This window comes from Oncorhynchus mykiss, chromosome 15, assembly GCF_057628025.1.
Source record: "Oncorhynchus mykiss isolate SJ-2025 chromosome 15, ASM5762802v1, whole genome shotgun sequence".
In the NCBI taxonomy this organism is placed as follows: domain Eukaryota; kingdom Metazoa; phylum Chordata; class Actinopteri; order Salmoniformes; family Salmonidae; genus Oncorhynchus; species Oncorhynchus mykiss.
Window position 1 is genome coordinate 36,404,585 of NC_143036.1, and position 13,401 is coordinate 36,417,985.

Sequence of the window (13,401 nt, forward strand, 5' to 3'; positions counted from 1 at the left end):
TTACAACCACTCCACAAATGTCTTGTTAACAAATTATAGTTTTGGCAAGTCGGTTAGGACATCTGCTTTGTGCATGACACAAGTAATTTTTCCAACAACCTTACAGTTAACTAGTCCAATGCAATAACGACCTGCCCCTCTCTCGTTGCACTCCGTAAGTTGCTAGCTAGCATTAAAAAAACAATCATAATCATAATCACTAGTTAACTACACATGGTTTATGATATTATCTAGCGTGTCCTGCGCTGCATATAATCTGACTGAGCATACAAGTATCTAAGTATCTGACTGAGCGGTGCTAGGCAGAAGCAGGTGCGTAAACATGAATTCAAACGGCACTGTCGTGCGTTTTGCCAGCAGCTCTTCGTTGTGCGTCAAGCATTGCGCTGTTTATGACTTCAAACCTATCAACTCCCGAGATGAGGCTGGTGTAAACGCTGTGAAATGGCTAGCTAGTTAGCGCGCGCTAATAGCGTTGCGAACGCCACTCGCTCTGAGCCTTGGGGTGGTTGTTTCCCTTGCTCTGCATGGGTAACGCTGCCTCGATGGTGGCTGTTGTTGTTGTGTTGCTGGTTCGAGCCCAGGGAGGAGCGAGGAGAGGAACGGAAGCTAAACTGTTACACTGACAATACTAAAGTGCCTATAAGAACATCCAATAGTCAAAGGTTGATGAAATACAAATGGTATAGAGGGAAATAGTCCTATAACCACAACCTAAAACTTCTTACCCGGGAAAATTGAAGACTCGTGTTAAAAGGAACCACCAGCTTTCATATGTTCTGAGCAAGGAACTGAAACGTTCGCTTTCTTACATAGCACAAATTGCACTTTTACTGTCTTCTCCAACACTTTGTTTTTGCATTATTTAAACCAAATTGTACATTTTTCATTATTTACTTGACGCTAAATTGATTTTATTTATGTATTATATTAAGTTAAAATAAGTGTTCATTCAGTATTGTTGTAATTGTCATTATTACAAATAAGAAAATAAAAAAAAATTGGTCGATTTTAATCGGTATCTGCCTTTTTGGTCCTCCAATAATTGGTATCGGCGGTGAAAAATCATAATCGGTCAACCTCTAGCTTGCAAGCCAAAGACCGCCATACCAACTGTGAAGCACGGGGGTGGCAGCGTAATGTTGTGGGGCTGCTTTGTTGCAGGAGGGACTGGTGCACTTCACAAAATAGATGGCATCGTGAGGAAGGAAAATTCTTAAAATAAAGTTGTGATCCTAAGACGGAGAATTTTTACTTGGATTAAATGTCAGGAGTAGTGAAACTGAGGTTAAATGTATTTGGATTTCAACTGTAGATGTTGTTTTGTCACAAACTGAAATTAGGCAAACAATACAAATTTTGGCAACCAGGAAATGTAGCTTACTAATTGCTAGGTGTGGCCTTTACCACGTTTGCGCCATTATCGTTATGCACACTTGCTACTCCTCATTCAGGCCCCAGGCGGCTAAAGCGTCTCAACCCCAGAGCAACGTTTTCTCCTGTGCGATCTCCGGGGAAGTAGTCTATAATGTTTGCAAGTACCGCCCTCTCAGTTGAAACTCATTAATAAAGTGTTCTGTCAAACTAATGTATCTTACTGTAGGGCTCAGTTGATCTTGTAAACTAAAGGTCTGTTGTAGGCGTGTAATCAACGTGTGAGCTCTGTTTCAACTTCTCCTTAAATTTTGTTATGTAGTGTTGGGATGGCGGCTTGGGAGAAACGTACTAGGTGGAGTCTTGTATCTCCTGTCAAGCTTGTTTATCTTCTTGAAGCTGTCTTTGCTTACTGTGTAAATAGGAGCCATGTCTTTGGCTATGTGGTAGGTTACGGCCTTTGTCTTTATTTTTTTCCCCAATTGGTAGTTAGTGTTGTTTCATCTCCAACTCCCGTACGGACTGGGGAGAGGCGAAGGTTGAGAGCCGTAACGCAACCCAGCCAAGCCGCACTGCTTCTTGACACAATGTCCGCTTAACCCGGAAGCCAGCCGCACCAATGTGTCGTATCAGCGTGCATTGCGCCCGGCCCGCCACAAGAGTCGCTAGAGTGCAATGGGATAAGAACATCCCTGCCGGCCAAACCCTTCCCACCAGCAATCCATCCCTGTTTAACATAGGTGGCTGGCTGTAGCTGAGGGGCTTTGCTGCTGTCGAGAGCTTTTTTCACCTTGCAATTGTCGTAAAGTAGGGGATGGTTCTATAAATTATTTGAAAACGTTAGTCGCCACAACACTGAAGGAAGCACATTTTGCGCAACACTTGCATTTGGTTGATATTGGTTTGTCTGTAGCATAAATACTGCCATACCACTGAAGACGCCTTTCTTTGGCACCAAATCAATCTCGTTAGCACTCGCAGCTCTCATATTTCTGAGGTTTACTGAGGTAAAGCCCTTTCTCTCATCACCAGCGTCTAACTGTACACGGGGACGTTTGTGATTGGCCAGCATGTACATGCCATGCCACGTGAGAGCCTGCTTGTGATTAGTCAGCATCCTCTATGCATGTAGAGAGTGAATGAATAGAGTCTAGCGCATCTCATTGGCGGTATCTTAAGTCTATTTTTTTGTTGTATTAATGGATTGTAAAAAAAAATAAATAATAATAATTACATTTCCTGCCATTTCTTGCTATTTATGGATATATTGCACATGTCAATATCAAATATTTGTTCTGAATTTGATTAATCGTGCCTTGTGTTGAAGGGAATGTGAGCTGGGTGTTGCATCATGATTTGCTTCAACTGCTAACAGAAGACCTAAGACTGGCCTGTTTAATGTTTGTAGACTAGCTTCAGATACTAGCTTATCTCTGTTAATATTGTAGTTGTAATAGGATGTTCAGTCTTGCTCTGATGCACTGTTTGCATTGTTTGTTATAAAAAATAAACAACATTAACTGTTTTCGGCAGCAAGCTGCCTTAACCTGTCTGGGAACGGGGTTTCGCTAGCCAACAGCCAATGAAATTGCAGGGCGCCAAATACAAATCAACAGAAATCTCATAAATCAAATTTCTCAAACAAACAAGCATTTTACACCATTTTAAAGATACAATTCTCGTTAATCCAGCCAGTGTCTGATTTCAAAAATGCTTTACAGTGAAAGCTCCACAAACAATTGTTAGGTCACAGGAAAAACCCTGCCATTTTTCCAGCCAAAGAGAGGAGTCACAAAAAGCACAAATAGAGAGAAAGTTAATCACTAATCTTTGATCTTCATCAGATGACACTCATAGGACTTCATGTTACACAATACATGTAGTTTTGTTCGCTAAAGGGCATATTTATATCCAAAAAATCTCATTTTACATTGGCGCGTTATGTTCAGTAGTTCCAAAACATGCAGTGATTTTGCAGAGAGCCACATCAATTTGCAGAAATACTCATTATAAATGTTGATGAAAATACAAGTGTTTTGCATGGAACTTTAGATAAACTTCTCCTTAATGCAACCGCTGTGTCAGATTTAAAAAAACTTTACGGAAAAACATAATCTGAGTACGGCGCTCAGAGCCCAAAACAGCCAAAAGAAATATCCGCCGTATTGCGCTGTCAACATTAGTCAGAAATAGCATTATAAATATTCACTTACCTTTGATCTTCATCAGAATGCACTCTCAGGAATCCCAGTTCGACGACAAATGTTTGATTTGTTCCATCAAGTCCATCATTTATGTTCAAATAGCTTCTTTTGTTAGGGCGTTTGGTAAACAAATCCAAACGTGCGTTCGGGTCCAGCCGAACATCGGACGAAAAGTTCAAAAAGTTATATTACAGGTGGTAGAAACTTGTCAAACTAAGTATAGAATCAATCTTTAATGTGTTTTTATCATAAATGTTCAATAATGTTCCGACCGGAGAATTCCTATGTCTGTAGAAAAGCAATGGAACGTAGCTACCTTTCACGTGAGTGCGCCAGACCGAGGCTGTGGCACTCTGCCAGACCACTCACTCAAAGAGCTCTTATGAGCCCCTCCTTTAGAGTAGAATCCTCAAAACAGGTTCTAAATACTGTGGAATCTAGTGGAAGCCTTGGGAAGTGAAACACAACTAATATCACGCTGTATCTTCAATGGGGGCTGAGTTGAAAAACTACAAACTTCAGATTTTCCACTTCCTGGTTGGATTTTTTCTCAGGTTTTTGCCTGCCATATGAGTTCTGTTATACTCAGACATCATTCAAACAGTTTTAGAAACTTCAGTGTTTTCTATCCAAATGTACTAATTATATGCATATTCTAGCTTTTACGGCTGAGTAGCAGGCAGCTTAATTTGGGCACGTTTTTCATCCAAGCCACCCAATACTGCCCCCTACCCCAAAGAAGTTAATGTAGTTGTGCACAAGCACAAATCGCCACATCCGTAATTTTTGTACTGTCCGACTCTGCCATCTTGGTAATTTTTACTTGGCAAGAAAGTTATCCCAGCCCTAAAAACCTACTGTTTTTCAGCAAACTCTCAGGTCCTCTGATAATACTTATCCCGTGTGAATCGTCATCCCTGTGTTTTGAGTGATATTAGAGTTTAACAGGTGCTGCACCCAGTTTGGATAAGAACATGGGAACAAATTGATGCTTAAAACAAAGTTCTATGCACGTAGCCTACAGATGAAGGAACTGTTTTGTCACACATCAACTTTCCTAGTGCCATACTTCTTCAGTTAATTAAATGTCTACATGGGTTACGTGGTTACATGGTTCTTATTGATATGCGTTATTATTTTGACTTTCTCGGAACTGAAGGCCCGTTAGGCCAATAGTAGGCTATCCATACTCCTTTGAAATGTCTTCACGTCTAGAAGAGCCTCCAGGCTGACGTCATAACAGGTAATTTTGAATGAGGAAAAAAAAAATATTACAGGGGTAAAACTAATCCCGCCCGAATCGTCCACTGTAAAAACAACGGACATGCTGGGGTGATAATTACATAACCGATGTCCAATAGTATTACTATTCCCTGCGAATAGGGCTAAAGTAACCAACAGGGTGTGTCTGTGTGGAAAAATACATGTTTTAAATTTTCTACCAATCAATTGATCTAAAAAACACTTGCGGTTGAACAAGATTTTTTTTAAAGTCTGGGACAGCCCAACTGTTTCTAGCTACTCAACCAACCTAATGAGAACTTGAGTGCGTGTACATGAATCCCAAAGTTTTTAGACTCGCCTGTACTGATATTGTTTTGAGTTGATCTGAGGATGCTCAACGTCAGACCTCGAATTCCCCTGAATTGATTTCCCCCATAATGTGAATTAAAATTTGATGAGTACTGTGAATGTGACCTCAGATGGGGACAATGGACCTACTGCTGGATAGTCGGGGGTGTAAGCCTATATGTTGAATTGCTGGGGGGCTTAACCTTTTCACAGGTACCAACAAACATGTGTGAACCTTCTACAGTGGTCCCTGCCACGCATGCTTAAACCGGTTGGATTAGAAAGCTCACCAAGAACGTCCAGTTTCGATTGACGCAACAGTAAGCGTTTGAGCTAGCCACATTTTTTTTAGAACCATTTTGCACAAACACAGTCCTTACAAAGTTATGTCCTGAATGTGACAAGTTTATTTTGGAATGCAATGTTAAGGTATTCACAGAAATAGCAACAGCATACATAATCATCCAAACCAGAAAATGTGGACTACATTCGTCCAAGCGCTAACTGAGGAGACATTGATGTAACACAAGCATATTAGGAAACTTTAGGCTGACAGAGACCACAATATGAATGATCTAATACCAACATTGATCTAAATATTTGAGAAAGTAATCCATCGATGGGTAGTTTGTGTGTGCCGCCATGTATAAGAGACCAGATTAGTTTGGTCTGTTTACAGTATGCATTTTGAAGGGGGTGTGTCATCTACGATCAGTTACTTACCTTCATTCACTTCCGGAAGTTTACTCGAAAGATGAGTGATCCATTCCTTGACCTCAACGTCTGACAGACGTTTACGTGACACCCAGAATGCATTATATTATGTCAACAAACATGGCGCCACGCATAGCTGGCAAATAGCTTAGCATTAGCTCATTATAATTAGTACGACCTTCAAAAAAGTATTTTACACACATAGGTGTCCATTATAATTTATGCAATAATCGGAATGCATTATTTGTCACCAGTACATGAAAAGGTGAATAAAACTGTACATACATACATGCAAGCATGCATACATACATATTTCATGCTACAGTAGAAACGACAACACGATATACAGATAATAAGGCACTTACTTTGATAGGAATGCACACATCCACACACATTTGTTTGTAAGGAAAACAACAATGGAGGCAATGTGAGCTTCAGCCAGAAAATAAACGTAAAATGCCTATTGTAGTTGGAAACGCCAGCAAATTAATGGAATATCTACATATGCGTACAGAGGCCCATTATCAGAAACCATCACTCCTATGTTCCAATGGCACGTTGTGTTAGCTAATCCAATTTTGTCATTTTAAAAGGCTAATTGGTCACTAGAAAACACTTTTGAAATTATGTTAGCACAGCTGAAAACTGTTGTGCTTGTTAAAGAAGCAATAAAACTGTCCTTTAGACTCGTTGAGTATCTGGAGCATCATAATTTGTGTTTTCGATTACAGGCTTAAAATGGCTAGAAACACAACTTAATTCTGAAACTCATCAGTCTATTCTTGTTCTGAGAAATGAAGGCTATTCCTTGAATAGAATGGAATAGCCTTAATTTCTCAGAACAAGAATAGACCGACGAGTATCAGAAGAAAGTTCTTTGTTGCCTACATTTTATTTGTGTGCTTCTACTTAGGCGTACATCATGTACTCGATTGTAAAAAAAAATCGGCGTAGATACCTGAACTATAATAATAAATACGCAATATCACTCAGCATTTTGTGGCAGGACAGGCACTTTGTTGATGCTTAATGTTCAGTTGTAGATATGTTTGTTTTTATTATTGTATCTAAATTATTTATTTTAACATTGGTTAGAAGACGCAGGTCACAAAAATGAAATTAAGCAGTTATACCCCATTATTACTTACTGTTAATCATTGTTTTTGAAACATTAGAAAGCGTGCTCAGTTTGATTTTTGGTGTAATTCCGTGTAATTTATTTTTTAACTGTTGTAGTGTAGGCCTACTGACCTTTACCTTCCTCCCCCACAGGAGCACCATCTACAGCGGGCTATCTCGGCACAGCAGGTGTATGGGGAGAAACGGGACAACATGGTCATCCCCGTCCCCGAAGCTGGGAGCAACATCGCCTACTACGAGTCCCTATACCCTGGGGACTTCAAGATGCCAAAGCAGCTCATTCACATACAACGTAAGGAGTATTACTGTTCATGTAGCCTGTTTGTCAGCGGTCTTTATTTTTCTGTTGTCTCTTTGGTCAGTCGGTAGATGTTTGTTTTTCTTCTCTTGAGTGTGCTTTGCGTGTGTGCACATACTGCAGTTTGTGTTCATGCTGCTGTGTGTTTGCAGTGCATGTGTGCTCTGTCTGGGGTATGTTTAAAGCCCCAGTGCAGTCAAAATGTGGTGTTGCTATGTTATATACACTGCTCAAAAAAATAAAGGGAACACTAAAATAACACATCCTAGATCTGAATGAATGAAATATTCGTATTAAATACTTTTTTCTTTACATAGTGGAATGTGCTGACAACAATCACACACAAATTATCAATGGAAATCTAATTTATCAACCCATGGAGGTCTGGATTTGGAGTGACACTCAAAATTTAAGTGGAAAACCACACTACAGGCTGATCCAACTTTGATGTAATGTCCTTAAAACAAGTCAAAATGAGGCTCAGTAGTGTGTGTGGCCTCCGCGTGCCTGTATGACCTCCCTACAATGCCTGGGCATGCTCCTGATGAGGTGGTGGATGGTCTCCTGAGGGATCTCCTCCCAGACCTGGACTAAAGCATCCGCCAACTCCTGGACAGTCTGTGGTGCAACGTGGCGTTGGTGGATGGAGCGAGACATGATGTCCCAGATGTGCTCAATTGGATTCAGGTCTGGGGAACGGGCGGGGCATCAATGCCTTCCTCTTGCAGGAACTGCTGACACACTCCAGCCACATGAGGTCTAGCATTGTCTTGCATTAGGAGGAACCCAGGGCCAACCGCACCAGCATATGTTCTCATAAGGGGTCTGATGATCTCATCTCGGTACCTAATGGCAGTCAGGCTACCTCTGGTGAGCACATGGAGGGCTTTGCGGCCCCCCAAAGAAATGCCACCCCACACCATGACTGACCCACCGCCAAACCGGTCATGCTGAAGGATGTTGCAGGCAGCAGAACGTTCTCCACAGCGTCTCCAGACTCACGTCTGTCACGTGTTCAGTGTGAACCTGCTTTCATCTGTGAAGAGCACAGGGCGCCAGTGGCGAATTTGCCAATCTTGGTGTTCTCTGGCAAATGAAAAACGTGCTTACAAGCCCAACACCGTGCAGGACAACTCCGACCTGTGGACGTCGTGCCCTCATACCACCCTCATGGAGTCTGTTTCTGACCGTTTGAGCAGACACATGCACATTTGTGGCCTGCTGGAGGTCATTTTGCAGGGCTCTGGCAGTGCTCCTCCTTGCACAAAGGTGGAGGTAGCGGTCCTGCTGCTGGGTTGTTGCCCTCCTACGGCCTCCTCCACGTCTCCTGATGTACTGGCCTGTCTCCTGGTAGCGCCTCCATTGTGTGGGTTGTAGACTCCGTCTCATGCTACCACTAGAGTGAAAGCACCACCAGCATTCAAGTGACCAAAACATCAGCCCGGAAGCATAGGAACTGAGAAGTGGTCTGTGGTCCCCACCTGCAGAACCACTCCTTTATTGGGGGTGTCTTGCTAATGGCCTATAATTTCCACCTGTTATCTATTCCATTTGCACAACAGCATGTGAAATTTATTGTCAATCAGTGTTGCTTCCTAAGTGGACAGTTTGATTTCACAGAAGTGTGATTGACTTGGAGTTACATTGTGTTGTTTAAGTGTTCCCTTTATTTTTTGAGCAGTGTATATTTTTCCACACTACGGTTGGAGTAATAGTGTGAAATTGTGAAAATTATGGTAATGTAGTTTTAGTTTAAGAGTAGTTTCAAAAGATCCTGAAATGTATTTTTTGGTGGGATGGAGTTTTGTCCTTCAATGTTGACGTCACCATGCGGTAAATTAGTTAGGTGCAATACTTCAATAAGATAGCCTTTATTGGCAGAGAGGTTTGAAACACTATTTTCTTTTAGTTTTCCCCTTCCAACTCAGACCACTAACAGACAGTCGTAGTAAAATTATTGTTTGAGAAATTGCCCTTTAAAAACCTGTTTTTTGTTTCTGTTTTCAATAAAAAATTAAGGTTGTACGGTACTTAATTGTTACTCAAAGAATTTGATATTGAGATTAAATTGACTGCATTGGTCCTTTTAAGTGATTGTCAGCCCCTGGGGTTTCTCTCTAATAGCAGCACTGTGATCCAGAGGTGTCCTGTGGTCTGAAAACATTTGAGCACACTCGCACAGTGAGAGAGGGCACATATGGGAAGGTAGATGGGCACAGGCTAGGCAGGGGGTGTGGGACACTGAATAGTCTAATCCCAGGGGACCCCCTCTCAGCCCCAGCTCACAAACACTCCTGTCAGCTCTGTTTTTTTTCTAAGGGGCTTTCATGTCGAACCAAAGGCAAAGGGAGGGCAGGCTTTTTGCAAGCTTAGTGTATTTCTGGAGTTCGCCGCATTAAGCTGCTGATTGTGATCTGCGCTAAATTTAGAGACGTGTGTTTTTACCAGAGTTCCTATGGTCATCTTTCTGTAACCCCTATTCACTATTAGTACACTGTTTTTCTAGGGTCCTGGTGATCTGTTAAAAAGTAGTGCACTATATAGGGAATTGGGTGCCATTTGGGAAGTACTACCACTTGGGAAGTGTTGGAACATGTTCTTGGGCTAAAAGGCACGAGTATGGACTGATGATGGCAGTGCAGAATGCCTTGTAAAAAAGCGTAGAAATTAATGTGCTTTATCGCTGATCTGCGCACTCCTGGCCAAAATCATCCAAACTGGATAATAACTCAAAACAACTTGTAAGGTTAGAGAATTTTATTAACATACTACTGACGCAGTCAACACCAAAACATGGCATAGAGTTAACACAGACAAAATGAAAAACCAAACTCTAAAAGAAAACTAGACTATAAGACTAAATTAACTTTTCTAGTTAGGGAATTTTGTTAAATAATTCCTTCTATTTTTTTTTACATATACTATTTTATAAATATACTGAACAAAAAATATATAAATGCAACATAGAATTGTAATGAAGTCATTAGGCCCTAATCTATGGATTCCACATGGCTGGGAATACAGATATGCATCTGTTGGTTACAATACATTAAAAAAAAAAGTTTTTTTAAAATAGTGGCGTGGATCACAATCTGGTGTGACCACCATTTGCCTCGCGCAGCGCGTCACATTTCCTTCGCATAGAGTTGATCAGGCTGTTGATTGTGACCTGTGATTGGACATACTGCCAAATTCTCTAAAATGATGTTGGAGGCTTATGGTAGAGAAATTATCATTCAATTATCTGGCTACAGCTCTGATGGACATTACTGCAATCAGCATGCTAATTGTTCGCTGTGGCATTGCGTTTTGTCAAAACCGCACATTTTAAAACTCTATCTTATTGTCCCCAGCACAAGATGCATCTGTGTAATGATTGTGCTGTTGAATCAGCTTCTTGATATACCACCCTCTTAGGTGGATAGATTATCTTGGCAAATAAGAAATGCTCACTAACAGGGATGTAAAAAAATTTGTGCACAATTTGAGACGATTTTTTCACGTTTGGAAAATTTCAGGGTTTTTTCCCCCCTAGCTCAATAAACATGGGACCAACACTTTACATATTGTGTTGTATATTTTTCTTCGGTGTAGAAAGCTGGTCAAATTGTTAAAGATTTTGCTACCGTGGAAAGGACAATACCTGTGTATTTGTGGAAAAATCACCTTGATTCATTCTTTAGTCATATCCTAGTTTACCTATTTACTTATGGCCCTGCCTACTTCTGACAACTTTTTTTTATTAATTACATGAGCACAAAATATTCTGCTTTATTTGAAACCGCAAGCCAGACACAATTGAAATGGGCCTATGTGCCCTCAGAAAGTATTCATAGCCCTTGACGTATTCCACATTTTGTTACAGCAGGAATTAAACAATTATAAATACTGACTTGTTTTTTCTTCTCACCAATTTACTAACACTACCCTATAATGACAATGTAAAAACACCTTTTAAGACGTTTTTGCAAACATATTGAAAATGAAATACGGATATCTAATTTACTTAATTATTCATACCCCTGAGTAAGTACTAATCAAATCAAACTTTTATTAGTCACTTACACATGGTTAGCCGATATTAATGTGAGTGTAGCGAAATGCTTGTGGTTCTAGTTGTGTGCAGTAATATCTAACAATTCCCCAACTACCGAATACACACATCTAAAGGGATGAATGAGAATATGTACATATAAGTATATGGATGAGCCATGGCGGCATAGGCAAGGTCCAGTAGATGGTATAAAATACAGTATATGGGTCAAAGACGTGTAAGATTTTCAAAGTAGCAAAATAAATGTCACCTAATCCCTTATTAGTTATATTCAAGAATAAAGCCAATTCATTTTTATTGTGATTCAGTATAACATGGTGTTTAAAAAATATATAACTATGGCCATTTTTTTTGTAATCACAAGGTTATTATATCCATGCTTGGCAGAAATATAACTACCCAGAAAAAATAACATTTTATTTTGAGTACCACATACAGTTGAAGTCAGAAGTTTACATACACCTTAGCCAACTACATTTCAACTCGGTTTTTCACGGTTCCTGACATTTAATCCTAGTAAATATTCCCAGTCTTAGGTCAGTTAGGATCAACACTTTTTTATTTTAAGAATGTGAACTGTCAGAATAATAGTGATTTTATTTCAGCTTTTATTTCTTTCATCACATTCCCACTAGTCAGAAGTTTACATACACTCAATTAGTATTCGGTAGCATTGCCTGCAGCAAAGCACCCCCACAACATGATGCTGCCACCCCCGTGCTTCACGGTTGGGATGGTGTTCTTCGGCTTGCAAGCCTCCTATTTCCTCCAAACATAACAATGGTCATTATGGCCAAACAGTTCTATTTTTGTTTCACCAGACCAGAGGACATTTGTCCAAAAAGTACAATCTTTGTCCCCATGTGCAGTTGCAAACCGTAGTCTGGCTTTTTTATGGCGATTTTAGAGCAGTGGCTTCTTCCTTGCTGAGCGGCCTTTCAGGATATGTTGATATAGGACTCGTTTTACTGTGGATATAGATACTTTTGTACCTGTTTTCCTCCAGCATCTTCACCTGGTCCTTTGCTTTTGTTCTGGGATTGATTTGCACTTTTCGTACCAAAGTACATTCAGCTCTAGGAGACAGAACGCGTCTCCTTCCTGAACGGTATGACAGCTGCGTGGTCCCATTGTGTTTATACTTGCGTGCTATTGTTTGTACAGATGAACGTGTTACCTTCAGGCATTTGGAAATTGCTCCCAAGGATGAACCAGATGTGGAGGTCAACAAAAAAAAAATCTGAAGTCTTGGCTGATTTCTTAAGATTTTCCCATGATTTCAAGCAAAGAGACACTGAGTTTGAAGGCCTTGAAACCATCCATAGGTTCAACTCCGATTGACTCAAATTAGTTTCATGACTACCATCATGTGATATGCTTTAAAATGGCTTTTTACTTTTGTTATACTTAAGACATTGAAGCGCAGAAGTCCGGACAAAAGTTAAAATATTTTTTTAGATAAAGTATATCGCCCATTATTCTATATATTGTTGCAAACACTAACACAATTATGCCATGGGAGTTCATTTATATTTTTAGGGCGAATTTCTCAATTTTAAAATTGCACAGGGTGGGGTTGAGACCCAGGGCCTCCAGCTTGATGAAGAGCTTGGAGGGTACTATGGTGTTGAATGCTGAGCTGTAGTCATTGAACAGCATTCTTACATAGGTTTTCTTTTTGTCCAGATGGGATAGTGCAATGTGATGGTGATTCTGTCATCTGTGGACCAGTTGGGGCAGTATGCAAACTGAAGTGGATCTAGGGTGGCCGTTAAGGTGGGTGCGATATGATCCTTGACTAGCCTCTCAAAGCACTTTATGTTGACAGAAGTGAGTGCTCCAGGACGGTAGTAGTTCAGTTCTTTGCCTTCTTTGGTACAGGAACAATGGTAGCCGCCTTGAAGCATGTGGCGACAACAGCCTGGGATAGTTAGCGATTGAATACGTCTGTAAACACACCAGCTAGCTGGTCTGCGCATGCTCTGAGGATGTGGCCAGGGATGCCGTCTGGGCCAGCAGCCTTGCGAGGGTTAACACATTTAAAT

General features: G+C 40.6%; 1 protein-coding gene across 7 annotated transcripts in view; it reads left to right on the plus strand.

Annotated features, from left to right (window-relative positions):
* LOC110490019 (enhancer of polycomb homolog 1) overlaps positions 1–13,401 on the plus strand; it is a 78,261-nt gene that overhangs the window by 34,774 nt on the left and 30,086 nt on the right. For all 7 annotated transcript variants that reach the window (XR_016486656.1, XR_016486655.1, XR_016486657.1 and 4 more), the window contains one exon: positions 7,137–7,296. Coding sequence is in view for 2 of the 7 variants with exons in the window: in XM_021563098.3 (XP_021418773.3) it covers positions 7,137–7,296 (160 nt within the window). In the remaining 5 variants the exon portion in view is untranslated. The remainder of the gene's footprint in view (positions 1–7,136; positions 7,297–13,401) is intronic.